Below are 26,567 nucleotides of genomic sequence, written 5' to 3' on the forward strand. Positions count from 1 at the left end.
CCCAGCTCCTCCACCTGGGTCCCAGTGCCTCCCCGGGGAGGAGGGTGGGTACCTCTCTGTGCCGCCTGGAACACCCAGATGCTGGGTGCTAGCAACCCTTCCTCAGGAACCCCTGCAGCCTTGGAGGTCAGCGCGGGGCTGGGGTCGGGGAAAGGGAGGGGGCAGGGAGGGAGCCCCGGCTTCACTGGAGAGCAGCCCCTTAGAGGGCGGGGCTGGGGCGTCCGCTTCCAGGCTCCAGGGGACCTTCAAACAGACAGGGCCCGGCCCCACTTCCCTGCACATCTGGGAGGGGTCCAGGCACCCCAGTTTTAAGTCCCCAGGCAACTCTCCTGTCCCGTCAGGGTGAGGTCCCCGCAGAGCCACGTGACCAGGGAGGGTAACCGTCCTTTTTGCGTTCTGACCCTGAATTGGCCTCCTGGTACCTGGGATGCGGGACCCCTTTAAGGCAGGTGTGCAGGCCTCAGACAGTGGGGAGAGGTGACGCCAGCGGGGGCGAAGGGGATGGGGATGCAGGATGCCAATGCTTCCAGGGCCAGAAGGTGCGCCCTCCATCACTGTCACCAACCCCCCAGCCCCATGTTCATCTGCTCCCTTGGGGCCCTCGGGCCATTGGTGGACTTGTCAAGCTCCCTGAATACTCTGTGTGATTTTTGAGAGCACCATCTCTCAGGCTGGCCTAGGTCTCTTCCTTCGTGGCCTCTTGCAGCGGACCTGACAGCGTCCTGAGAGGGCAGGGGGCCGGCAGCTCCAGGAGGTGCCCTGTGTGAGGAGAGTGAAGTGGTGAGGAGGTGGGCAGAGCATCATGAAGAGCCCACCCCACTGGCTCTGAATCTGCCTGTGACACTCTCCTCGTGGACACGGGCAAGTGGCTCCCCTTCTCCAGCCTGTTTCTCACCTGAAAATGCGTCCTTTACCCAGACTAGGTGTTTGGTATACAACAAGTGCTCAATGCATGGTGGCTACTATTCTCCCTGAGAGGAGGGCACTAAGAGCCCCACTTTATAGCTGAGGAGTTAACCTGGGGGGTCTGGGACAGAGCCCAGAGCTCACACTCCCCCTGTCCCCTACTGCACCCCCAAGGCGAGGCCAGGGCTGGACCCAGCGGTCAGGTGAGAGGCATCGCTTCCATTCCTCCAGGATGGATGCCCCAGAGCCGCCCTGACCCCGTTTCTGCCCAGAGACCCGCTGGGCTCCAGGCGGGCCTGTCCTCACTTCCCCTTTTCTCAGGAGCCGCCCTCCCTGCCTCTGCAGTCAACGGCCCCTCCTTCCATCCCAGAGCTGCCCCTCGGGGCCAGGTCCCTGCCTCCTCCCCTACCCGGAGACCAAGCCCAGGGGGCCTCCTGTTCTGGGTGTGTCCCTCTCCTCTGAGGCTCCCAGCCTGGTGGGCAGGAGAATCTGCGTGGTTCTCAACAGCCTGCTGGGGATGGAGCTCCAGGAGCCGGTTCCGGGGTGCGGCTCCTGGCATCCTCACTCTGGGTGGCCTTAAGAGTGGTCCTTGGCTGCTCCCTGCTGGGTGCTGGGGTCCCAGCGGAGGGAGGGGAGCCAGGTGAGCCCCTCTAAGAGGTGGGGCTTCTGTCCTCTGGCTGGGGATCACATACCAACCTCCTGCACCACCGCAGAGGCCCAGAAAGGGGAGGCCTCATGCCCTAGGTCACACAGCAAATCCAGCCCACACATCCTGCCCCTCACCCCCTGGGTGGGCATGAGGGAGGATCCAGAGAGAGAATGGGGAGCTCAGTTCAGAGTCAGACAAACTGAGACTCAAGGTGCCAGCTGGACAGTGCTCAAAGTGTCCCCTTCCTTGAGGAAGGATGGCCCAAAGCCCTTGGCTGGAGACTGTCCAAGCACAGGGAAAAAAGCAGCAGAAAGACCTGGGCACCTGTCCTGGCTCTGCTGCCTACTGCCTGGGTGACCTTGGGCCAATTACTTAACTTCTCTGTTTCCTCCTCTATGAAATAGGGTGAAACCAGCATCACCCCCATCTGGCTACTGTGAGTATTGAGTATGTGATGGATGGAAAGGGCCCTGCAGGGTAAGTGTCCCAAACGCCCCTTCGCTGGTACCCATGAGCCCCACCCTCAGGCCTGCCTAGTCCATGTAGACGTCCCGAGTGCTCCAGGTCAAACAGCAGCTTCTGCCGGCAGGGGCGAGTTCTCTCGTGGAGGGCATTCCAGATGACAGGACACGGCTGGGAGGGTGGAGCCCCAGCCTGGAGTGGACTAGATGATCCACCCCCTTCCCTTCCTAGGCCTCCCCAAGGAGGCTTCCTCACAGCCTAGTGGATGGTCCGAGGCAGCCCTCCCCTCCCAGGGGTTTCTCCCGCAGACAGCCCCTGGGGAGAGTGGGGACTGGACAGAGAAGTCTACATTCCCAAATACAGAAGGAAGAGCCGATGCCGCTGCTGTTCACGTCCAGAAGCCGAGTAGCCAGCCTCAAGAGGCGGTCTGTCCGTCTGTCAAGGGCCGGGCCGGGGCCTGAGTGAGGGCATGGGCCGGGCTGCCGGGACGGTGGAGCCCAAGAGGGGCCTCCGCTGCGCTCAGGGCTCCACTCATCCTCGTCCACAGGTGCCCGGAGCCCAGCTCCTCCGGCTCCAGCTGGACCACACCAAGTCGACAAAGGCCAAGGAGCACCATTAACTCACGCAAGGGACACAAATAAATCTTGATTTCAAGAGCAAATGGGCCCTGCGGGCCTGCAAGTCCCATGACAAGGGACCTGCCAGGCACACAGATACCGCCAAGCTGGCCAAGCTCTGGGATCAGGGCATGGGCTGACTCTGGACCCACAATGAGGACTCGACCCAAGGCAGCATGGTGGGGCCTGGCTCTGCTGGGGTGGTCAGGTCTGCTGGCATCAATGAGAGGCCCCTGTGCCCCGCAGGGCAGCTCATGTACCCGGCAGCTCTTTTGAGGCCTGAGGTTCCCACTTCTTTGCCTCTGAGGGCGGGGGCATGGTGTGCACGTTCAGGGTTTGTAAAGAGAGCGCATCAGCTGGACACAGACAGACAGAGGGGAGGCTGAGTGAGCTGGAGGGGGGAGGCGCTGGGACCCTGGGGGAGGTGGCAAGGTGCCCTGGCCTCAGGCTGGCTCCTGGGGGTGGTGCTGGGGAGTGATGGGGCCAGGGCAGGGGTGGGTAGGGGGCGTTGGAGGGCACCAGAGCCAGGCACCCACCCTGCAGAGGCCTGGTCATGTCCTGTCCATGCTGCCCTGGGTTGGTGGCCTGGGGAGAGGGCAGGGTGCAGAACTCTCCAGCAGGGGGGCAGCTGTGGGGACAGGGGAAGTTCCAGCTACCTTTTAGGGCCCTCTCAGAGGCTCAGCCTATTTTCCTCTCCTCAGCCCTTGGGTTTCACCGGAGTGATTCCTTGACAAAGCTGCCAGCTTGCACGGTGCCCTTTTAATTAGATTCTCCCAAACTCCCTCTGTCACTAGGTTATTAATATTTATCTGGAGCACACCTGATATGATTAGATCAGTGGGCCCCGCAGGCATGGAGGGGCCTGCCGCTCCTCCCCCTCCCTCTCCCACGCCTCTTCCCCATTCCCAGCCCAGTGCCCCTCCACCCTTTGTGCCCTCTCTACTTCCCGCATCCCCTCCCGCCAGAAGCCCCCCAGCCGGTCTCATCCCCAGCCCCTCTCCTGTCTTGCGTGCCCTATTCCCTCTGTGTCCCTCCCTGACTCCCCACTTGAGCAGGAACGGCGCGAAAGGTGGCTCCAAGGTGTGTGCCTGGGGTAGGGCGGGATCCCCACTCGGAGAAAAGGCCCACTGGGTGTGAAATTAAAACGAAACAGCAACAAAGCCCCTTCTGCAGAGACCGGGGTGGATCTGAGTGGTGCTGGCCTCTTCCTGCTGAAATGGGAATTAGTGCGGAGGATTATTTTTGAGGACTCGGAGCCCCACTGTGCCCACACACGCCTCCCTCTCCCCCCAGCATGGGGACCCTAGCTCCCAAGGCTTCGTGTGGGTGGAGGGCTCCAGGAGGCTGGGGGCCCGGGGCAGGGATATGAGCGCTGGCCTGCTCCCCTCCCTCCCAGGAGACCAATTCCTGGGGAGAAGCCCAGGCTCTGCAGAAATGCGACTGTGTTGCTGAATCCCTCAGCCAGGTCTGTGTCTCAGATTTATCGGGACAGCCGAGAACAGGAGTGGGGCAGGCTGGGGCAGCCCCCTCCAGCCTGGTGCAAAGCTGCGTGATGTCCCAGTGCCTGGGGGGCAGGGCATGCCAAGCAGGCCCTAATTCAAGCTCTGGAAGTTGCTTTCTAGAAAGGAGAACGCCCTATGGGGTTCCAGTCCTGTCTGGGTTCCAGTCTCTTAGGTACCCATCCACGGCCCGGAGGTGGAGGCCACAGAAGTCCATAACCATCACCGGGACACTTGCTGGTGGGGTGTCCCCTATAACCGAAACTATCCTTAACCAGATTCTGGGGACTCAGCAACACACTCGACAAGCAGTCCTGGGTGTTCTGGGTCAGTTTCAGGCATGTGATGGGGGTGGGGGTCTGTGCAGGGACCCAGAAGGCCAGGCCAATTTGGTGAACCCGTAGCAGGATTTCCGACCCGGGGGCCTCCCACCTTGTGGGCGACACTGGGACCTCTTTGGGGCTGCCATGACTGCTGCACTCCTACCCAGAAGGTTGAAGAGAAGGGCAGTGGTCCTATTGGTAAGAGTCTCAAATCTGCAGAATCTTTGAGCCACCGTGTTGGGGAGGCGAGATGCAGAAGGTGGGGGAAGGGGGAAAGCTGCAGGCTGCAAGTAAGGGGGACCAACTCCTAGCCTTGCTACGCTGTCCCACCTGCGGGCACCTGGAGAAACACCTGTGGGGGCAGCGCCTCTTCCTACCTGCACTAACCTGAGCCCAGCTCCTGGGTCTCACCCAACCCCCCTGAAAGACCCCACCCCCCCCCAACAGCGATGACGTGTGCCTTCCAGGCACACTGTGGAAGAGCTGGGTTCTCTGTCTCATCTCCCGGTGACGCAAGCAGCTCACCTCCCTGGACACGCCCTCACCCCTACCTCCTTGTGTACAGGACACCTCGCACCCCTCCTGGCCACTCTGTTTCAGGCTGGCTGACTCTGAGCCCTAAAAGTTCACTTCTATTTATCTGCCTGGCTCCAGGGGTCATGTGGCCCAGTGTTTCAAGAACTGGGGGAAGTCTCCATCTAAATTATCATTTGACAGAACCTGGGGATTGATCAGAAAGCTGGAGGATGCCCGGGCTTTGGAGAAAAGCAGAATGTGCCTGGAGGTAGAACCGACCTGCTGTTTGAGTAGGTGGGTGGGATTCCCCCAGAGGTCCGAGAGTCACCGGCACTTTTTTCCTAAAGTTTTCCAATAGGGGCAGGAGCTGGGCAGAATAGAGGGCGGGGGCTAGGTGCCTGGAAACTGCCCTGGGGGAGCCCATCTGCCACCCACCCCACAATTGATGCTCCTGGTTGGCTTTTTGTCCCAGCCAGTTGTTGTTCAAGTACACTTGGATTTCCTTTTACAGAAGGAAACTGAGACCTCATATCAGAAAGCAGGCTTCCAGTTGAGCTAGTATGAAAAGCCAGAACTCCCCTACTCGCTCCCGCCTCCTGCACTTGTGGCCTTGGAGGGAGGGAGGAGCCCTGGGAGGGACAAAGGGTGAATCCCACACCAAGAGACATCACAGAGTTCTAGAAGACAGAGTGGACGGGACACCAAGAGGTCAGCGACTCAAGTGGCTCTCCTGATGCCCGGCCCAGCCGCAGCACCTTCACATGACCATGAGCGCCTTTGCCCAGTTCTCCCCACCAGGAAAGTGGAGAACGGCTACTTGGCACTCTCTTCATGAATTCATAAACCCTTGCTAACATTTATCATTCTTCAAACTTTATTTTGAACAGGGCCCTCTCCTTTGCCCTTCTGAGGTCTTTTTAGTCATTTTGGTGTCCCTCTCAGAATCTTCTACCTGTCCCCCTGTAGCTGGTGTCCAGACAGACACTGGCCTCAGTTTTCCAGCAAGCCTGATCCAAAGCTCTGACCCCCACCCCCCCAGGACCACCTGCCCTTGCCCATTGCTGGACTCTGCTGTTAAAAACTGCCAGACCATTGTCCTCACTCATCAACTTGTGGCCATTAGGACCCTGGGTGTCTTTCTCTACTACGCTTATTCACAGCCAGGAACCCATAAGGCCAGGAACCCATGAATTTTATCAGTAAACTTCGTGTCTGGTCCTTGGGGAAGGCCTCGCATTTTGTTGAACTGCACGTGTCTCTCGTTGGTTGAGGGGGTTTTGAACCTGCTTCTGCCTCCTGCGGGGCTGCTATACTCTGCCTGGGGCACTCTTATCCCTGTTGCACCCATCCTAATTTCAGCAACCAAACGTCCATTTGGAAATCATTTTCATTCTCTCTAATGACTCGAAATATAAAATGCCCTCTTTTGTTCAGTGTCAAACTGTTGATAGAAGAGCTGGTGGCATCTGACCTGTCAAGGCAGATGTATTATCATATACAGAGACTGAATGGCATATTTTCAAACCACTTTGTCTAAATTACACAGTACTAGCCCCAGGAGCCTGACGTGGTTACTCTCCTAAGATGCAGAGAGAGGAGGGTGGGGGAGGGAGTGGGTTAAAGGAGGAGTGATGATTTCCTGTGTCCCAATGCCAAAATCTGAATGTGGCCCATGAGGCCACTGGCAGGTGTCCTCTGGTCTGCAGAGGGCGTGAAAGTGGCTGGGCGCGTCTAGACCCTCCCAGGATGGCCGTGGGGAGGTGGAGGGGTGTGAAGACACGTGCCCACAGGAGGCAGGTGGCATCCCCTTCAACAGTGAGGTCACTCGTGTGGCCTGTTAACTCTAGAGATTCGGGCTCTGTTCTCACATCCTTTTGCTAACAAGGCTTCCCGGACCTCGTCAGGCCGTGGCGCTCCTTTATCTCCAGGAGGGTTATGCTGAGGGGTGGGATAGGGCTGCAGCCAGCCACCCGCAGATTCTGCTCTGTGAGCGGGTGCTTCTTGAGGCAAGGGAGGTGGTTACCGAGGAGAGAAGGGGCTGGCTGGAGGCCTTCCTGCTCTGTGTGCAGAGGGGGTGCTATCCGGAGGCTTCCCCTCTCCGCAACAGGTTGAGGGCAGAGATGCAGTTCTGCCCAGATGCCAGTGCCCCAGCCAAACAGCCAAAGAAAGGAGCCAGGCCTCAAGGGCTTCCTTGGGTTTGGACAGAGGGCGTCTCAGCGGCAACAGTGGCCAGGAGCAGAATGCCCCCTGCATGTTTTGCATGGGACCCTTCCTACCTCTGCTCACTGCACCCCCTTAGGTGGGCGGGTGGGGAAGAAGAGACACGGATAATAACTGAGACTGAACTGGGTCAATGGGGCTCATAACAGGATTCAACCTGATTGAAAGAAAATAAGTGACATTTCTTGCTCACCTGAGTCCCTGGAGTAAGAGAGACCTGTGGAGAAGGACAGGGAGCCCAACGCAGCTCAGACACTGGTTGGTCAAGGTTTGCCCTGTGAGCCCCAAAGCCGTGGACGTCCGAGTGGCCCCTCCTGGGGGCCAGCAGGATGGCTTTGCTCATTGGAGGGTTTGCAAGGTGTAGGTATGCCTACCGCAGAAACCCCAGTGACCTGGCATGCTCCCGCCTCGGTCCCCTGGAGCTGGTCCATGGGACAATGGTACCAGGCCTCCCTGTTGGGGCTCACTAAATGCTTGTTGAATGAATGCACGAATGAATGAATGAATGATGTGGAATAGGGCCATGCACAGGATGCTCACTCTCTCTGAAGTGAACGAGGCCCTCCAGCACTTCCCTGGTGGAGCCTCTGCCGCTAGCAGAGGTGTAAAGACTGTGAGTGGAGCAGACCGCCTGTCTATACTGCAGCGGACGAGCTGTTACCAGGCACAGCCCTCAGGACCACAGGACAGCAGAGGGCTGGGCCTTTCCGGGGGCCTGCCAGGAAAAGTCTGGCTCCAGGTGGCACGTCCCTGTGGCCATGATGACGCGGTTGTTACTTATGGGAGGACTAGAGCAGAGCAAAGACAAACATCCCAACGGTGCATCCTGGTTGGGCCACATCCAGGGAACCAGCTGCCCAAAACATTTAAAAGGCCCTTCTGGGAGCGGCCGGGGCCAGTCCATGGCCCAAGGTGGAGGTCATGATAGGTCTCGTCCCCCTGCAAGGCTGACCTGCGGGGGTGGGATCATTCCTTCCTGAGGACAAGCCGCCGCCCTCCCCCCTCGGTTCACCCCCTCCTCACAGTGCCTGCAGCAGCCGGGCCTTGGAGGGTGGCAATGGCAGGGCTGACACCCCTGAGCTCCCATCTCCATCTCTTCTTGCACTGGGCCATCACTGGTGCTTCAGATCCAGGTTAGGGCTGGGGCCTGGCTTCCTGGTATGATGGGGAAGTAGCACCTCCCACCTCTAAAAGGATAGACAAAGGTTTCTCTGAGTAGAGCCACCAGCCACACCTGGTAGCTGATGCATCACCTGTCTGCTGCCCCTCCTGGCTCTGTGGCACCTGCCCAGCCAGCCTCAGGCGGGGGCACCCCCTGGCATGCAGAGAGGGGCTGATGAGGCTCTTAGATGGCTCAGCCAAGGCCAGGTGGACGGAGGGTGAGACAGACCCTGCAGACATGAGGCCTCCCAGAGGTCGTATCGCACCCCCGAGGTGTAGACATCCAGGAGAGCTGCACACGTGCCCTTCTCCCCTTGCAGGCAAAGGATGGAAAGGCAATCCCAAAGGCGCAGCCATTAGGGCTAGGAGCCCACCACCTCGCTGCTGTGCTCCAGGAGAACCAGGCACGCCCCCCAGACCCCCTCTGCCTACCCTTCCCATGATCTCTGGGGCACGACTCCCTGCAGCAGCGAGATGAGAACAGCCGACGCCTGAATCCTTTAACTCCCACGTCTAACAAGGTCAGATTCACCTTGTTTGCGTCCTGAGAAAAGCTCACAAATGCAGGACTTCGGCTTTTCCTGAAACCAGAGCCCAGGCAGCTCAGTCTCAATAAAACACCGTGTGCATTTCCAGGCCTGGGGCCAGTCTCGGGGCCCCGCCTGCCAGGGTTCACGGGCCCTCTCCCAGGTCCCATTAATCCTCCCGCCAACCTCTCCATCCCCGACGCCGAGCCGCCCTTCCTCCCAGCCTTCCCCGCCGCAAGCCACAGCCACGCGCCTGTTCCCTCCAGCCGCCCGATGGTTCCAGAGGAGGCGCCTGCCGAGCCACCGGCCCTCCTGGGGGCCCTCTTTGCCCAGCACCAGAATCTGGCACACTTTCACCTAATACACCCCGCCAGACCCTCTCCTAAGGCGCAGTAGAGCGTATGTTGGTTGTCAATATGATTTTATTTACTTTGCGGTGGAATCCATGAGAGCCGGAAGTGCTGTGGGGCTGTGGCTAGCAGGGGTCATGGTGACTAGTCCTGGAGCTGGGGCAGGGCCTGACCAGTGGGCAATTGTATTTACAAAACAAAACAAAACACAGAGAACAAAGTGCTTGCCACGGAAGTCAGTAACCTCTTAGTAATGGTGCAAATTTCATGACGGGTTCCCTTAAACAACAAAAACCTGTCCTCTGTAAGCCAAAGGTGCTGGAGAGAAGAGGGCCCTGTGACTTCCCCTCTCTTTGAACTTGAAATGTCACCTTCTGACCTAGAAATTCAGCGCAAAGTGTTTAAAGAGCCAGAGGACCGCAGGTTGCTTGCACCCCGGCCCTGCTCCCCGCGCTGACCCAGGAGGCCAGCCTGGCTATTTTCACAGCTGAGACGTAAGACCTTCAGTGTACCACCCAGTCCCTGTGGCGGAGACTTGCACGCCCACATACACATACACACACATCTTGCGGGGTGGCCGAGGTTATGGTTCATGGTGATTCTTCGCGGCAGGTGTGGGGTGGCATGGGGTGAATTTTACAGAAGAGGCACAGAGAGGCTTCCCCTTGGCTGGGGACACGCAGCAAGGCGGACGTGTGGAAGGGAGTGGGTCTGCTGACTCCCAAACTAGGGAGAGCTCTGGGGGCGGGAGGCCGCCACCTCTCTCCGTCAAAGCTGCTGAAGGCCAAGGTCAAGACCCGGGTCAGTGGTCTCTTCCCTGAGTGGCAGGTGAGGTCCCTGGGGCTTAACCATCCCCACAACAGCTTTTACATGGACAAAGCCCCCCGCCGTCCTGTGAGGGGGCTGTGTGGACATCGTCATTCTCATTCCATGGATGAGGAAATGGAGGCTCGGGGAAGACCAGGTGCCCAGGAGGGTCAGAGGCGGAACAAGAACCAGGCACTTGACCCTAGGTAAGCATCTCCCCCTGTGCAGCACTGTCCTCAGCCTTCACAGCTTCGGGGGAAACGAGCTGGTTAGTTTTGGGCAATTCCTTCTGAGCCAAGGACGCAAGGGACAGAAAGCTTCCACTCCAAGGGCAGCCCAGCCGCCCGGCTCAGAAATGCAGGCCAATGGGATCCCGAGTTGTCGGGTTCCTCAGGGCCTCCAGGGGAAGTGCGCAGCCTCAGGCCAGACCTGCGGGCTCCCTCACAGCTCAAGGCCAGTCCTGGCCCCCTCTGGCCCAGGCTGCACCCCCACGTGTGTGGTTTTCCCGGGGGGGATCTCCTCCTCCTTCCTCCAAGGCAGGGCAGCCTCCAGGAGCCTCTGCAGGGCAGACAAACCAGAAGAGGCTTCCTTCCCTTTGCTCAGTGAACCCAGGTGTCCCTGACACCTTCCAGCCTCCCTGCAAGGGGAGGGGAGGCCGGACGGAGGATAGAGGCTTCCTCAGGAGTGGGGCACAGCCATGAGGAGATTCCCATCATCCTGGGGGCTGCCCTTCCAAGTTTCTTCTACCAAACAAGAACATACAAGAGAGCTGAGAAGACAGCACAAAAACCAGGGGGAGAGCCACAGAGGCCCCACACCATGGTCCACAATCTCTGCCCCATTTCCTATGTCACCTGTCCAAGGTCGAAGCCGGGTGACCTCTGCCAGCCACTGCCATTTAGCCCAGGGGAAGCCCAGGTTTCAGGACCAGCATCTTCATCCTGTCCAGCTGCCCGCCCCCAGCCGGGCTTCAGGCAGGGCTCTTACGGAAAACTCCGAGGACAGCACAGTGCTGCCTGCTGACAGCGTCCAGACCAAGGCTGCCAGTGGAGCTGCCTTGTCTGGACTGCAGACCCTCCTCCTCTGCAGGGGTGGGCTGGGGCTTCTCCCTACCGTACCAGTCCCTCCCTCTCGAATTGGCTCAGGGACACGGATTCCCATGACTTGTGAGTTCTAAGTCTTCCTGGCTGGGACCTGAGTTGGAACCTTCTGGAACAACACACTGCTCCCCTCTGCACCTAACCAGACCCCAGCCCCACTGTTTCCCCAGCTTGTGTGTCCCCCATCCTCCTGGGCCCAGCTGGGCTGGCAAGCCCCCTCTGTGCTGCCCCTTCTCTGCCAGCACGTGCACATCAAGGGCGCCCTCTCTCCCCAGAGGCTCCAACGACATTGTGTAACATCAGCACAGATATCAGTGGTGGGGAAACTTTTAAGTATGCATGCACACACACACTGGCCAATAACATTAAGTGTCATTTTAAAAAATGGGTTAAATAAGCAGCATCGTGGAGGACGGTCGAGCAGGGCTGATTACCCCGTATTTGCACATTCTGGTGCTGGGAAGGTAGAAGTCTAATGACTGAATTATCACCCTAATGCCTTTTGCTGGCTGGGAATAATCCTGGGGCAACAGCTGCCGCAGGGTTTTTGGCTGGTTTCCTCTAATTGCGTCCAGATTAAGGAGTTGTGCAAGGGGCGGGCCTTCTCATCCCTCCAGAGCAGCGTGTCCCTCGGCTTCCGAGATCCTAGCTGTTCTGAGAGGCACAGATCTCACGGGGGCCCAGCCCAGCCCACAGCGTGTGAGGTGGGAGCAGTGAGGGTGGGGGGAGAAGGGGAGACTTGGTATGGGGTCTTGGGGAGCTGTGGGGATGAGGGGCTGTGGGAGCTGGGAGATTCAGAATAAATGCTATGCACCAGGACCCTCCAAAGCGAGGCGATCCCTGGGACACCCCCACACACAGCAGCCCAAAGGCACAAGGAATCGTAGTAAAAATGCTCTGCTGCTAGAGAGGGCAAGGGGAGGAGCGCTCCCTCCCCTCTTCTAGGCATCCCCTGCCTCTCCAGGGAAGTCCACTGCTGGCAGAAGGCGTGTTCCAAAACAGCGTTATTTGGACCAAGATTCCTGGTGGTAGTGGTAGACCGTAAGAACCAGTTCCTCACCCCTTCCCGAATGCCAGCCCCTTGCCGGGTCCCTGTGCAGCTCCTCTCACTACGGAGGCGGGCCCATTTCCCCACCCCTTGATGCTGAGTTGGCCATGTGACTTGCTGTGGCCAATGGGAAGGCAGCAGGTGTGGCGTCTGCCAAGGCTTGGAAAGGCACCTGTGCATTTCTGCTTCTGCACCTCTGCCTTGGCCAGGAATAGCCTGTAGGAGCGATGTGAGAGACACAGAGCAGAGCCAAGTCTGACCTCAACACATGTGAGCACCCCGCTGGGACTAAACAGCCAGCTGACCCCAGATACAGGAGCAAGCCCAATCGAGACCAGAAGAACTGCCCCGCCTAAACTGCTGACCTGCAGACTCATGTGCTACACAAGTGTGTGCTGTTTGAGGCCACCAGGTTTTGGGGTTTTTTGTTATGCAGCATTACTGTGGCAAGGGATAACTGATAATGCCTGTTCATGAGGGTGTGGTTTCTAGAGGAGGGTCAGCATAGTGCCTGGCTAACTCAAGCCATTTCCACAACAGATGAGGAGCCAACACAGAAAGGCACTCCTCCTTTCCCAGAAGCAGAGCAGATGAGAAGTCCAGCCCCATCCTCCCTGGACCCTGCTGCTGGACTGCAATGGTCAGGACTCCAAGAGCTGGGCACTGAGGGGCCCCAGGATGGTCTCTTCAAAAGGCTCTTGGACAGAGGGACCGAAAGCACCCGTCTTGGTCTCCTTGCCTGCTGGAGGACTTGGGCTCATGGAGAAAAGAGAGGCTGAGAAGGGAGGAGGCTGGTGACTTCCTCTCTCCTGTTGATAAGCATCTTTTTAAAGTGACACCATCAGGAGCGTTCATTCTCCAGAGAAAAGCTGACAGTAGGAAGAAGCCTCAGTCAGGGCTGTGAGTCCATGACGGCTCCCAGCACTTCAAGGACTTTTCTCCCCACAGGGGGATTCAAGGAAGGATTCAAGGCTCCTCGCTCCCACCAGTTCAAAGAGTGCCTTTCTGTGCAAATGGCTGATATCAATCTTTTGGAGGAAGGAGAGCGTGTTGGGAAGACCTGGTTCCCACACAGAAAGCAGAGATGCCCTGAGTGCTGGCTACTTTGCTGTGGTGGCTCTTGCGTCTGACCACCTGAGAAGCTGATTTATAGATCACAGGAGACTGCAGACGCTGCAGGAGGCAGGGGTCCTTCCAGCTCCTTTCAGGTGCCTTTGTCCTGGCCGTTCAGTTAACACTCTACCCCTTCCCTCACCAGTGCAGACTCTCCAGAGCATTTTTCATGTGCATGTGCACACACATCTCAGTCCGCCCACCCCCAGCTTGTGGTCTATTTGCTGAGGTTGACTTTAAACCATACCGAAGAACCTCATCTAGAAATTCCCCAACTAAGGGAGAGGAATCCAACACTCTGCAACAGCCCGCAGCTCGGGTTCATGGGCAAACAGTCTCCTTCACATACCAGCAGTATAAAGTGTTTAAATGGACAGTGTGAAAAGCCCCCAGCTTCTTGAACTCCCCACTGCTCTTACACTTCTCTATCCTGAAATCAGTGGGGCTTTTTTGGGGCAGATCTTCACATCAGCTTTGCAGCTGTGGCTGGAGAAGCTGTAGGAAGTGCGTTTGGCTTGCTCAGAGAATGAGGCCTGATGAGGAGGTGTGTCCGGCTTGCAAAGATGTCTTTGGGCCTGGATGGGACCCCCTTCTGTTCTGCATCCCCTGGCGCTGGTGGGCGAACAGGACCTTCTCCTGCCCTTGCCTTTCCCATGGCCTGGCAATGCTGTTCGGCTGCTAATGAAGCTGGAGGAGTTGGAGGAGTTCCTGGGATGTGCTGAGAGCCATCAAAGGCAGGCCACAAGAGAACCCAGGCAGCCTGGTCTCCAGTTGGAGTGGCCATGCGTTCTGTTGCTTCCAGGCTCTGCTTTTGTCGTTAATATGAAAAGTTTCCCTTCATGTCACCCAAAGGCATTTTCTTTAGTTTCTACCATACCCTGTCCCCTCCACGCCCATCCCCACCCCTCCCACATGCTCGGGACCTCCAGCGAGGTCCCCTCAACCCTCGTCCAGCACAGGGAGCCCAACCTATCTGCGGACACCAAAGCCTTCCCGCAGCGTCTTTGGGCCCTTCTTGCCTTCTCTGGCGGGCTTGGGTGATGGCGTCTCCACCATGCCCCCATAGGGACAGCTGTCCGACCCCAGGTGGTGGCCCGTGCACTCCACAGCAGGTATGTAACCGCTGTCCCACATGCCGGTCCCACACAGCTTACACAAGTCGTGCAGGCTGCAGGGGATCCGGGGCAAGAGGCGAAACTGATACAGCAAACTCCTCGCCTGCAAAGAGAGAGGACAGGCGGTCAGGAGGGGCAGGGGGCAGCCCGGCGGCCGAAGAGCAGCAGCAGCAGCAGTAGCCAACACCTGTGGGGCTGACTGTGTGCCAGGCTCAGGGCCGAGGCTCTGCCTGCCACACCCCACTCAACACTTTGGTCCGGCTGCAGTGATGGGACCACAAGGTTCTCGGAGCAGTGCTCACGTGTGGCTTGAGACAAAGAAGGCTCCCCAAACGGCCTTCCTATGAAGGGTGAACAGGGCAGCCAAAAGCAGCACAGGGCCCCCGCCGACTGGCAGGCCCACTCTGTCCCTGTTTCCCACCACCCTCTCTGACTCAGCCCCCCACTATGATGCCCTGGCCCTCTGCTCTGCCCCGTGGCTCCCTGTTTCAGCCCCTGCAGTGTCTGTTTCTGCCGTCCTGTGCAGGACAGTGCCCTCAGCAAGCCCTCTTCCTACCACCTGACCGCTGACCCCCTGACCCCACCTCACTGCCCCTGGGAGACCATCAGAGAGCTTTAAGAAGCAGCATCTCCAGCAGGAGTCTGGGAAGTGGGGAGGCAGCAAAACTGCCCTTTATTCCACTAACCCTGGATGAGAGGCGGCCACCCTCGCCCTAAGCCTCCTTCTCTGTCTTCCTGGCTCTGGGCTGTGAGGGAGGCGCCCCAACATGGGGAACCTCTCTACCAACCCCAGTCATTCGTTCACTCCACGAGGTGAGAGAGGCTCTTGAGTCAGGGCCTGATGGGCCATGGCACCCTGAGGAGTGGGGCAGCAGAACCTGAGCAGCTGCCAGCGCTGCTGACCCCTGGGCCTTGGTGGGGAGCTCTCAGGACTATGGGTGGGGGCAGGGACTGCGTGGGGCGGGGCTCTGCATGGTGGAGGGCTTTGTGTGGAGGCAGGGCTCTACACACGTGGAGGGTGGAGCTGCACGTGGAGGGCTGTAGCTCACCTTCCTCAGAACGAGCTCCCCATTCATGTGCATGGCCAGGTTTCCAAAGTGCAGGAGCATCTGGTCAGTGGCTAGCTGCTGCTCAACAACATCATCCCCGTAGATGGCCACGATGGCCACGCAGATGAACAGGTGGAAGTAATCTGTCTGGGGGTAGAGAGTAGGGTTCAGATAAGGCCCCTAACCCTGCCCCAGGCCCTGCCTCCAGGTGGACACTGAGTGCACCGGTGCAGGGTGAGGGCTCCAGGTGAGGCTGTCTGGGTTCACATGGACCTGGGCAAGCCGTGTAGCCTCTTTTGTCCTCAGTTTCCCCACCTGCAGAGGGGCAACGTCAGTACCTACATCCAGAGCGGTGATGCTGGGGCTGCCCCCGTGGGCTGCTGCTACTCTTCTGGGGCGCCCTCTGCGTGTTCTCCATCATGGGGGCAAAGAACACGCTTCCTCTGAAGGTTGGCCTGTGCTCATTCCAACACCTGATTCATACAGGTCTTGAGCGATGGTGCGTGCAGTGGGCTGCATCAGAAGCTCCACGGAACACGCCAGTGAGAAAGAACCTCTGGCAGCCACCCACCAGCCAGTGTCCTCCTGCTTCCAGGCCGAACATTACAACTCGCACCCCAGAGATGACGCAGGTTTGTCACTAAGAAAGCGGGAATAAGAGCCTAACACAGAGCGGAGCACAGCAGCTCCCTGATGGTCCCCACGGAGTGGCTAAAACGATCCCGCTGTCTTGAAGCGTCTTTTCAGAGCCCACGGAGGACTCCACTGCCCTCCTCGGAGGCCGCCTCACCCCGCTGCCCAGCAGCGCCTGGCACGCAGCAGGAAGCCGACAGCTGGTCCTGACGGCGGGTGCATCCTGTGCGCTCTCCTGCCTGGACGCTTTGAGGGCACAGCGCCTTTGATTCACACTCGCTTCCGGGAAAGGAGGAAGGACAAGGAGCACCAGGAAGCCTGTGTTTAGTCTCCTGATGTCGACCACCCAGCCAGGTGGAACCACATTCCCAAACCCGGCTGGGCGGAGCCCTTGATGTGGGCCGAGGTTACAGGCAGCAAATGCCCCAGCACCACACCTGCTCTGGAAAGACCATCCGCCAGGCTGCTGGGTCCCGGACTTCCCGCCCCTTCCTCCGAGCTAACCCAGGATGGTCTTGCTGTAGCTCAGAAGATCCTTCTGCAGCTATATGAACCCTGGCTGGGGTGGGAAGACAGCAGAGGAATTCCAGGAAGGAGGATGTCCAGCTCCTCTTGGGGAGGAATGTGAGGAGGAAAAGGTGGGACACGTCCTAAATAGGGCTGGACAGCAGTGCAGGACTAATTTCAGTTCACGGGACAAGGCCCAGGGCAGTCCAGCCCCGCAGGCGAACTAGCAGTAAATGGATAAAATAGAGCTTTTCTCACTCAGAGGTCACTGTACAAGTCAAAGGCACCACCTGGTAGTGACCCCCCTGCCCCTGCAGAGCTCACGCCTGATGAATTAGCCTGCCCCCCCCCACCATCCTTCTACCACCTCCCCGCCCCCCTGCAACTCATTTGATCAAGGCTTGGCGCCAAACGCAGCTAAATTTAGCCCCAGACCTAGCAAAGCAAACACGATTTTTTGTGTGTGTGTGTGAGGAAGATCAGCCCTGAGCTAACATCCGATGCCAATCCTCCTCTTTTTGCTGAGGAAAATTGGCCCCGGCCTAACATCTGTGCCCATCTTCCTCTACTTTATATGGGACGCCACCACAGCATGGCTTGACAAGCAGTGCATCGGTGCTCGCCCAGAATCCGAACCTGCGAACCCCGGGCCGCCACAGCGGAGCGCGCACACTTAACCGCTGCACCACCAGGCCGGCCCCAGCAAACACGATTTTTCCTAAAAAAGTGTGATCCAGCATTTTGAACCATCCATGCCAGTGCTCCCCAATTAGTGCAGACATTCCGCCCTGAACGCCCACGTCGAGCATGCTAATCCCGGCGGGTGATGCAGCCCGACCCGGGCCAGGGAGAGAGCAGGAGGTGGGCAGGACGGATGGGTGCAAAGACCGCCTGTGGCACCAGCACTAGCTTTCCTCAGACTCACTCTTGTCAGATACCGTCCTCTAGTGACCTTAGGAAGGGCGGGAAATGCTGATGCACATTTCTGCGGGCTGGTGGCTGCTCCCATCTACCTGCGAGCTGCTGGGGCTGCACAGTGAGGGTGCAGCCTGCTCTTGCAGAAAAGGTCCTGGCCGCCTCTTGGATGCGTCAATACTATTTTTTTTAAAGGCTGATGGATTCAAAGAGACTTGCCTATCCTTTAACACCGCCAGCTTCTTGCTAATTTGGGCGTTACAGCCATGTGACAGGGCCAATGCCGTGCTCTCAGGGGAATTTGTAGAGGAGACGCTGATAATGGTGGACAGCAAGTGGAAATCGACATCACCGGGAGGGGACAGCACGCTGGTCCTGGGGTCTCCGGAGGGGTCGATGGGGAAGCAGGGTCTCTGGCCCTTTCCTGAGCCGTCCCGAGGGGGACAGGTGGGGTGGGCACTGGCTCCGGCACATTGGGCACCGGCCTCCTGGGCTGCGGTGGGCCTGCTCGGCCCTCGCGGTGTCTTTCACGCTGATTGGCTGTGACAGGAGCGAGCTCGGCCTCAGAAGGCGGTAATGCGTGCGGTCAGTGGGCAGTTTGCATCAATTTCAGTTCCTTGGGAGGTGAGTTGCAGGTTGGAAGCCAGCCATGTGGGACTAGAAGGCAGTTGCTGTGTGAGGGGCTGATGTGTGGCTGACGGGGGGTCAGGGGTTGTGGAGGAGGAGGACCCCAGAGGAGGTGCAGAGTACGCCGGCACCCTGCCCTCCCCACAGGCCGGGCGTGGGATGGTGACTGTCACTCTGGGGCCAAGGTCCCTGCTCCCCAGCCCTTGGTGCCCTGGCCTGGCTCACCTGGTAGTGGGCCCAGCAGGCCTCCCAGATGCGCAGCGCCTCAGCCTCGGGGAACTCCCGCTTGAAGCACAGCAGGAGCCAGCGGTGGCAGAAGAGCATCTGCAGGCCGTCCTCGCCCAGTGAGACCAGGTGCTGGTAGAAGCGCAGGTGCATCAGCCGCAGCAGCTCCCGCAGGTACAGCTGGGGGCGAGGCCAGGACGAGTCAGCCCCCCAGCACCCGCGCAGGCCTGCCCGCCGGCCCAGGAAGCCCACTCCCACCAGGGCCTTTCCTTGGGCCACCCCACCCCTGAAAAGCAGGCACGCCACTCACCAGGTCTCTATCTGCTACGGGCGTCTGCACCCGCTTATTCTATCCTGCCACTGAATTTGACTCACACCTGTCTTCGATAGTTTATCCCAGATTTCAGACCGTTCGGTGCATGGCCCAGGGCAAGGCAGAGCGTAGTACCCCGCTGTGGACGGGGAGGTCAGTGGCAGCTCCAAGGCTGGGAAGACTCCCCAGCCTCAGCCACCATGTGGGGGCTGTGTCTGATGCCCTTTCCTTCCTGGGACGGCAAGCAGATCATCCATGGAACCCCTGCCCAACCACTATCTGCTCCCATCGCCAAAATCCATCACCTTCCAGAGCTGATTGAGAGCAGGGAGGGGGTGTTTCTGAACCCCAGGACGCTCGATTCCTGCACTTTAGGACACCACCCAGTGACGGGGGACAAGATCGAGGCTATTTCTGGCAGCGCCTGGCTCAGGCAGCTGACCTCACCAGAGCTGTTGGAAAATCGATCTCCAGCAGTAACGAGTCACTGGGCCACGTGCTGTGTGAGCCCGTCAGGGCCAAATCGCGTCAGACTCTGTAATTGCCTCCCCAGGTACTGCGGAAACCTGACATCAAGGGCCGACGCGGAGGGCGGGCAGGCTTGGCAGGCTCCGTGCTCTTGAGATTGCAGCTGGGGGATCTTGGGGCAGGGGCTCAGTGACTCACAGGCCCCTTCCCACACAAGTAGCCCATTGTTCCCTCTCAAGACAGCCGCTGGGGCGGCATGGGGCCCTTGTAGGAACTGATTCTGAGGATCCTTCCCAACTGGCCAGTTTCTCCACCCTGTGGCCCACAGCAGGGTCAAGTCCATGCATGCAGCTGACCCCTCCCTCATGGACACTCCCCACCCCCACCCCCAGGTGCCCTCCCTTCCAGTCCACACCTCCCTGCTCCGGCTCCCTTGTCCTCAAACCCGCCTTCCAGTCTCAACGGCCCTAATGGTTAGTCCTTGGCCCTGGCATTCGAGGCCCTCCATCCAGCTCTCCCCTCACGGCATGTGACATGTCTGGTCCAACAAGACCAGGCCACGCAGTGTCACTGCCCAGAACGCTATGTTCTGCCAAGTGTTGGCAGTGTCCAGGGCCAGACCCCACGCACTCTGGAGTCAGGCTAGTCCGCCTGCCTTCCTTCCCATCTTGGTCACCAGGGCACTTTCTGTACCTCTCCCCAGCACCCAGCATCCTCTCTTGCACTGTCAGCCTCCAGGCCGAAGCACTCTCCTGGACTCGGCAGCCAAGACCACGACACAGAGCCCGGCACCTGGCAGCCGGCAGCTGCTTGGAACACACAGGTGCTGCATAGAGTGAAGAGCAAACGCTCCTGGCACCGGCTTACCCAGCTTTGCGTGTTCCCCGCCCCAACATTTAGTGCTGCCTGGTCTGTGTAGGTGAGGGGAGGTCATGCAGGGAGGGGTGCTGGCTGGGTGCCGCAGGGAAGGCCTGCCCTTGGGTAGGGTGAGACAAATGCCCAGTGGGCTCCAGGGTGGCTTCAGGAGCTCTTCCCGTTCCTGTCCCCACTCAGGAGTCCTGGCTGTGCTGGAGCCCTGCAGGGAGCAGCCCAGAAGGACCTGAGGACCTGTCTGATAAAGCACAGGACCAGGCGTGATGGGGCCCTCCCTCCTCACCCCACCAGGGAGCCTGGGCTGGGATGCTATGTGCAGGGAGGTGGGAGGCCCCAGGGGAGGGCTCTGCATAGTCCAGCCTGCAGGGAGCATGGGGTAGGGATGGCAACATGGGTCCTGAGACCTGGGAGCAGCATATGTTCCTCCTGGGAGAGCTGACTCTTCCCCAGAGGCCAGGGCTAAGCCCCCCATACCCCACTGGCAATGCCCACCCTGGCTTTTCTGCTGCCTGCCAACCACACGTGACTGCTGTGACCTCTGGCAGCAAGGGGAGGAGGCAGTGTGCTCTCCCGGTGCCCTCCACCACACACATCCCCAAGCCTCACCAGCTGTTTCTCCATGTCCTCGTCCCGAGGAGAGCTGACAAAGATCGTGTTCTGCATCAAACCCACAAAGCACCAGAAGGTGTCTGATTCGTCCAGGACCTCGGCCAGGATGGGTGCCACCAGGTCTGACATGCCCTGGGAGTAGCCGATGGCCGGGTTGTACATGGCGTAGTTCAGCAGGATCCTCCTGGCGACACGGTGCAGGAAGCAGGCAGGTCAGCGGAGAGCGGCCACAACAGAGCCCACCCCTGCTGTTTTCTTGGTGGCATGTCACCTGGGCCAGCACCCGCAGAACCCCAGGCTGGAGACCCTGGGCTGCCAGGATCCCCCTCTTCGCCTCGATCTCAGGGGAAGGAGGGTAGCTCTGGGGACCACCTCCAGAGCCTTGAGAAATTGAGTGGCCTGCAATTAGCCACTCACCAGGCCCAGACCTCCAGAGCAGGGGGAAGGAGGAATGTGGGTCGATTTTCTTAATGGCCAACTGCCTGTGACAAAGGGTAGGCTGGCAGGGACATTTTATGGGCTGCTAATTTTGTGCAATTATTTGCCAGGCAGCAGCAGAATGTCAAAAATGCCAACCCCGGGCTCTGTGTGGCTTTATCACCTGGAGGACCACCCACTGGGAGACAGAGACAGACACTCAGGGGGAGGCTCATCCATGCTTGGTGTGAGCCAAGCAAGGACAGCCTTGGTGAGCGCCCAGAGGATGGGGGGCTTTGCTGGCACCCTTGGGAGGGACCTACAGGGCTTCCCCGGACACTATGGCCATAAGAGGCCAATTGACATTGCCAAAGTAGCTAATGATCTTCTACTTCTGGGACTATGATTAAGCTGGAAGAAAAACCCTCTACCCCTGGCCCCCACAGAAGCTGCTGCTGCTCGTCCACTGCCCAGAGGGTCAACTTAGGCCCTAGGGGTAAGGTGATGCTCACAGAGTGGCTCACGGATGAGGAAATGAAGCGAGGGGGCGGGGCCCTAGGCAGCTGGGGGAGGAACCGTGGGGGGAGGTGGGTACCTCATGCTCTCCACGTTGGGATTGCCTTCGCCTCGGAAGAACCGGTGGCTCCGATCTGTCCGAACCACATCCTTGTCCACGGTGAACTGCACGTTGCGCCAGAACACTCTGTGCTCTTCAGGAGTCATGGAGAGCCTGGCCCGGAGCAGAGCGCCCACCAGGGGTCAACAAGCCATACACTCTCTGGGCAGAGGCCATCCCTCCCAACCTCTGCTCCCCAGATGGGAACTGGGGTGCTGCCGCCACTGCAGACCCTCCAGCTCCCTGCTGAGGTGTGTATCCAAGGCTTTCCCCAACATTAATTCCGCCTCATGGGTCCCAGCACCAGGGAGAGCTGACCACGGCCTGGGGCCAGCCAGGCCCAGACAGACCTCAGCAGTCCGCTCCCGGGTGGCCCCTTGAGGCCCCGCTGCCACCCCAGTGCTCAGCGGTGGGATGTCAGTGCCTAGTTAAGTCTGTTTCTGAAAAAGAATTCTAAAACCTTGACATGCAAGCTAGAGAGCGCCAGGTTCCGAGGCCGAGCACTCAGGATAATGGCTGCACTTATCCAACCCTATCACTCACATTCCTGGGAGACCCATTTTTGAAAGAAACTATGGGTCACAGAACATATTATCAAGGCTGAATTGCACCTCCAATTGCCTTTTCAAATGACATTTCCCTCCGCGGTTCAAGGGCGGGCCGGGTGGCGGTCACCTTTTCTGCTGGATCTCTGCATATTCCTTCCGCTTCTGCACCCGAAGCGCCTCCCTTTCCTCCGATGTTGACTCGTGGCTGTAATAATGCAGCAGGAAGGGCCAGACCTCCCCCCGGATTGACACATCAATGCCGCCGAAGAAAATGGCCTGGAGGAAGCGGCAAAAGTTGGGGAGGGGCCAAAACAGGGCCGCTCGGAGCACCCCTAAATCCCCGGAGATGTGTGTTTTGGTGGCTTTGCTGCGCCTTCTTGACAACTGATGCCTTGATTCAGGTTGCTGCAATTTGCACATGTTTGGACGGGGAAAGCGCCGGCCCTCCATTCCCATACAGGACACAAACCAGGCTCATTTCAATGTCAATGCCCCCCCTGGGGCGGTGCTCAGATTAACGTGTGGTTCTCACGTCATGGCCTAATCCCCGGTTTGGAAGTGCTGCATTTCACTGTGCGCCCTTCTATACAGGCTGACGCGGGATCCCCCAAACCCGCTCGGGAGGTTTCTTTTTCAAGCCAGCGGCTTTGATTGCTTCATCGGGCGTGTTCACACAGCTCCTCGCGCCAGGGCACGGACCCCCCGGAGGTGGCCGCAGGGTGCCCGACCCCCTTCCCCAGCTCCCCGGCCGCCGAGGGCCCGGCCTCACCTTGCGCAGCTTGTACTCCTCCTCCACCTGGCCCAGCTCGTTCAGGTGGCGCAGCCAGGCGGAGACGTCCAGCCTTCTGTACACGCTCTCCTCGGGGTGCGTCTCGGACGAGGGCAGTTTGGGTCGTCGGATGGAGAACTGCATGCATGTCTTTTCGTTGGTGGCCTGCTGGACAGTAGGAAACGGGGAAGATCAGTGTCTCCGACTCAGGGCTTTGGAGCCAGCGACGTCTTCCCAGATTGTGACAGGCTCTCTCTCAATTCTGAAAGGAGCGGGACCGCTCCCCCTGCACACAAACCCCTAAATGGCGAGTGTAATTACATGCAATTAAAATGAAAATACCTTCATCTTAGCTTTGGCTTCCCCTGGCCACTGGGCTCCCTGGCCCACTCCCATCGACCGCCATGCCCCTCACTGCCGCCCCCCACTCTCCCTCCGACCCCGGCCGGCCGCAAACACGGAATTAATGCTTCGTACGGCCCAACGTCCCTCTGCCGGGAGGGCCTGCAATAAATTACATGTGATTGGCCACATACAATGGGATCGCTGTTCTGCGAGCGGGGAGCCCGCCTGTCAGGTTGTCTCCACGGGCAGTCACGAATCCAGGGCAAAACTGCAGCTGACATTTAATTCAAAAATCAAAGGTTGTTCAATGTAGGGGGAAAAGAAAGCCATGCTCCTTTAATAAGGGAAGCCAGCAGGAGCTCTGTGGGAAGGAAGGGAATTTTAAAGTCAGCCCCATTTCTAATAAGCACATACAGTATCTTAAACAGATAATTAAAGAGCTCTTATTACGTCTGTATGTAGATCGAGCAAAATATGGCAGGAAGCCTTGTCAAAACATGATGTTTCAAGTGCCGAGCACTGACTCCACAAGAAGCCCTGGGCACATGTTTCAAACCCCAACTTGCTGCTCTATCAGCTGCCCAGCAACCACGGGTCACACCCGGGGACCTCGGGCTCAGGAGGAGAGACCTGTGCGGGGGAGTCCTGGACCCGCTGGGGCAGGGAGTGGGTCTTAGCAGCCAGGCGTCACCCGGGGTGGCGTCCTCCGGGCTACCTGGTCTTGGAGGTGCGTCCCGGCACAGTATTTCCACTGCTGAAACACATCTGACAGCTTGTCCAGGCCGCCGCGGTGGAAGTGGAAAACCTTGTACTGGCTCTCCCGGCTGGCCACAACCAGCTGGCCGCTGCTGCAGGCCTCGTCGCTGAGCGGCCATTGGAGGGGAAGAGAAAAGACCAAGGAACACGTAAACAACGGGTTTTTATTTCCAAGCATAATCAGAAGCGGCCGCTATCACCAGACCTCAGAGGCAGGAAACAGAAAGTCCCCGTGCAGTTTGGCTGCTGGCAGGAGGGGGACAGAATTATGCCCCAACAGAAGCCATCACCCCCTCTGCTGAGAAGGCAAAATAGCCCCTCCTGGGGAGGCTGGGAAGTAGGACTGTCCTCGCTCCCGGGAGACCTGCCAGAGCAGCCTTCTGTCCCCACTCCTACCTGCCAGGTCTATAGTCCTTTCTCTCCAGGAGAGGGGGGCAGGGAGGGGGGATGCCCTTAGGTGGAATCAGATTTTGAGCCCAGGTTGGGCAGGCGCTTAGAGAACATGGTGCATGGTTGGGAGTCTGGGAGACTCCTCCAGGGAAATTGGCTGCACGTCCATCAGGCCATCCGCCCAACCTCGGCTGCCCATTTGTAAAGGGCTGGAATGTGTCTCTGGGTCGGGGAACCCCTTCCAGCGACGCGCCTGCTTCTTCCAAGCACAGGTCTTCGGTTGGTGCTGTCTTTCATTAGGGCCACCCTGTCTTTCAGGAGGAGAGATGGGACTACGAGGCAGGACACTAATAGCGATGGTCCGCCCACCATGAAAGAAAGGGTGCCTCCCTTCAGGAAGCCACAGCCCATCCTGAGCACACAGGCCAAGCCGCAGAGCCTCTGGGTGGGTGCCGGGGAGCAGCCTGCACACACTCCTCTCTGTGCAGCCCTGGTCTGGCTTCTTCACTTCTTCCCCCAAGCCGGAGCTCCAAGCACTAGCTGGCTACCATCACCCCGAAGGCTGATGAAAGAGTTTGGAGGCCACCCCGACCAGGTTCCTGCAGGGCAGCCATAGTGGGTACCACTGCTGACGAGACTAGTGATGTTGGGAATGCCAGCGTTAGCTGAATCAGCCAGGGCCCTGGACCTAAAGCCCCACCCACGCCGGGACACCGAACACAGGCCAACTTCCAGGAAGCGGCGCTCACCTGAAGAAAAGGCGGAGGGAGCGCATCTGCCCCAGGTCCACACGGAACACGCCACAGATCTGCTCCAGGGCACACGCCCTTTGCGGCTCGTCCCAGCGCGGCGTCTGCAGGAGGCCGTTGCTGTCTGGGAAGCGCAGGGGTGCGTCCGCGCTGGAGGGGGAGCTGGTGGAGCAGGTCAAGTGATGGCCACACGTTTCTCTGTCCATGCAGCCACGGGGGAAGGGCAGGGAGGGCACGGGGAAACCGTGTAAACATGCGCACAAGGCTTAACACACTTGTGAACAAGGATGCGTGCGTCGCAGGCTCTCCATAGACACCCATGAATGAATGAATGAATGAATGAATGAATGAATCCCATCACAGGTCATGCCCAATGACATTTTCATGTAGATGGGAAAGCATTTTTGTGATCAAATTCAGTTCCACTTCAACAGAGGCAGTAAGTTGTCATAGCGACAGAAGAGGCCACACTGACGGGCCCTTGCTGTATGAACTTGGGCAATGTTACCAAACCTCTCTGAGCCTTCATTTCCACTTTTGCAACATGAGGATAATAATGGGGCTTTGTGTTGACTAAGGCTGTAGTGTGCTCAGTGCTGGGCACCCTGGTCCTCAGGGTTTTCTAAGAGAAGCTGTTTCATGACCATTTCAGACAGCATGGGGCTTCCCTTTGGATTCAAATTGGTTCACTATTTTCCTGAAAAAATATCGGTTCAGTAAGGAAACATTTGGGTTATTAATACTATTAATACAAATAATGAACACTTATGAAACAGTATGGGCTTGGCTCTCTGTTAACCACTTCTCATGTGTGTTTATTACATATGATCCTCACATTAATCCTCTGAAATGAGTAGTGTTATTACCCTCATTGTACAGAAGAGGAACTGAGGCCCAGAGAGGTTAAGTAACTTGCCCCAGGCCACACAGCTAGCAGGTGGTGGAGCTGAATTTGAACCAAGCTTTGCAGCCTATGTCCTCACCAGCTTATTTCACTGCCTCTAAGTTCGAAGTTCACAAATACAACCCCATTTATTCTGCTTTTTAAAAAAAATTCATGAATTTGTTTAGAGCCCCAGTTGCAAAATATTTTATTACATGAATTCAGCCACCCCCCAGGTTAAATAGTAACATCTAGCAAATGCCTATTAAAATATACTCAGGGTAAAGGCAAGCTTCGGTTCTGGACTCCGACCCCAGCTTTCTACAGAGAAACAACTGCAATCACTTTATCCTGCTTTCCCGTTTTAGCCCACAACATAAGTGTGTCAGAAGCACCTCTTCCTCAAATGGGCTACCTTGGAGGGTTCGAGCACAATCCCTCAGAACTTGGAACTTCCTCAAA

General features: G+C 58.3%; 1 protein-coding gene across 1 annotated transcript; it reads right to left on the reverse strand.

The window, feature by feature from the left end:
• Nucleotides 1-14,207: 14,207 nt before the first annotated feature.
• Nucleotides 14,208-25,430, reverse strand: LOC131417827 (TBC1 domain family member 16). Its single transcript, XM_058561801.1, has 9 exons — nucleotides 25,223-25,430; nucleotides 24,043-24,190; nucleotides 22,983-23,150; nucleotides 22,341-22,489; nucleotides 21,645-21,779; nucleotides 20,630-20,816; nucleotides 18,370-18,549; nucleotides 15,463-15,609; nucleotides 14,208-14,516 (listed from the first exon to the last, which is right to left on the reverse strand). Exons 1-9 carry the CDS (start codon nucleotides 25,426-25,428, stop codon nucleotides 14,268-14,270), a joined length of 1,569 nt encoding a protein of 522 aa, XP_058417784.1. The 5' UTR covers nucleotides 25,429-25,430; the 3' UTR covers nucleotides 14,208-14,267.
• Nucleotides 25,431-26,567: the final 1,137 nt, after the last annotated feature.

The sequence above is a fragment of the Diceros bicornis genome, chromosome 18, assembly GCF_020826845.1.
Source record: "Diceros bicornis minor isolate mBicDic1 chromosome 18, mDicBic1.mat.cur, whole genome shotgun sequence".
Classification (NCBI taxonomy): domain Eukaryota; kingdom Metazoa; phylum Chordata; class Mammalia; order Perissodactyla; family Rhinocerotidae; genus Diceros; species Diceros bicornis.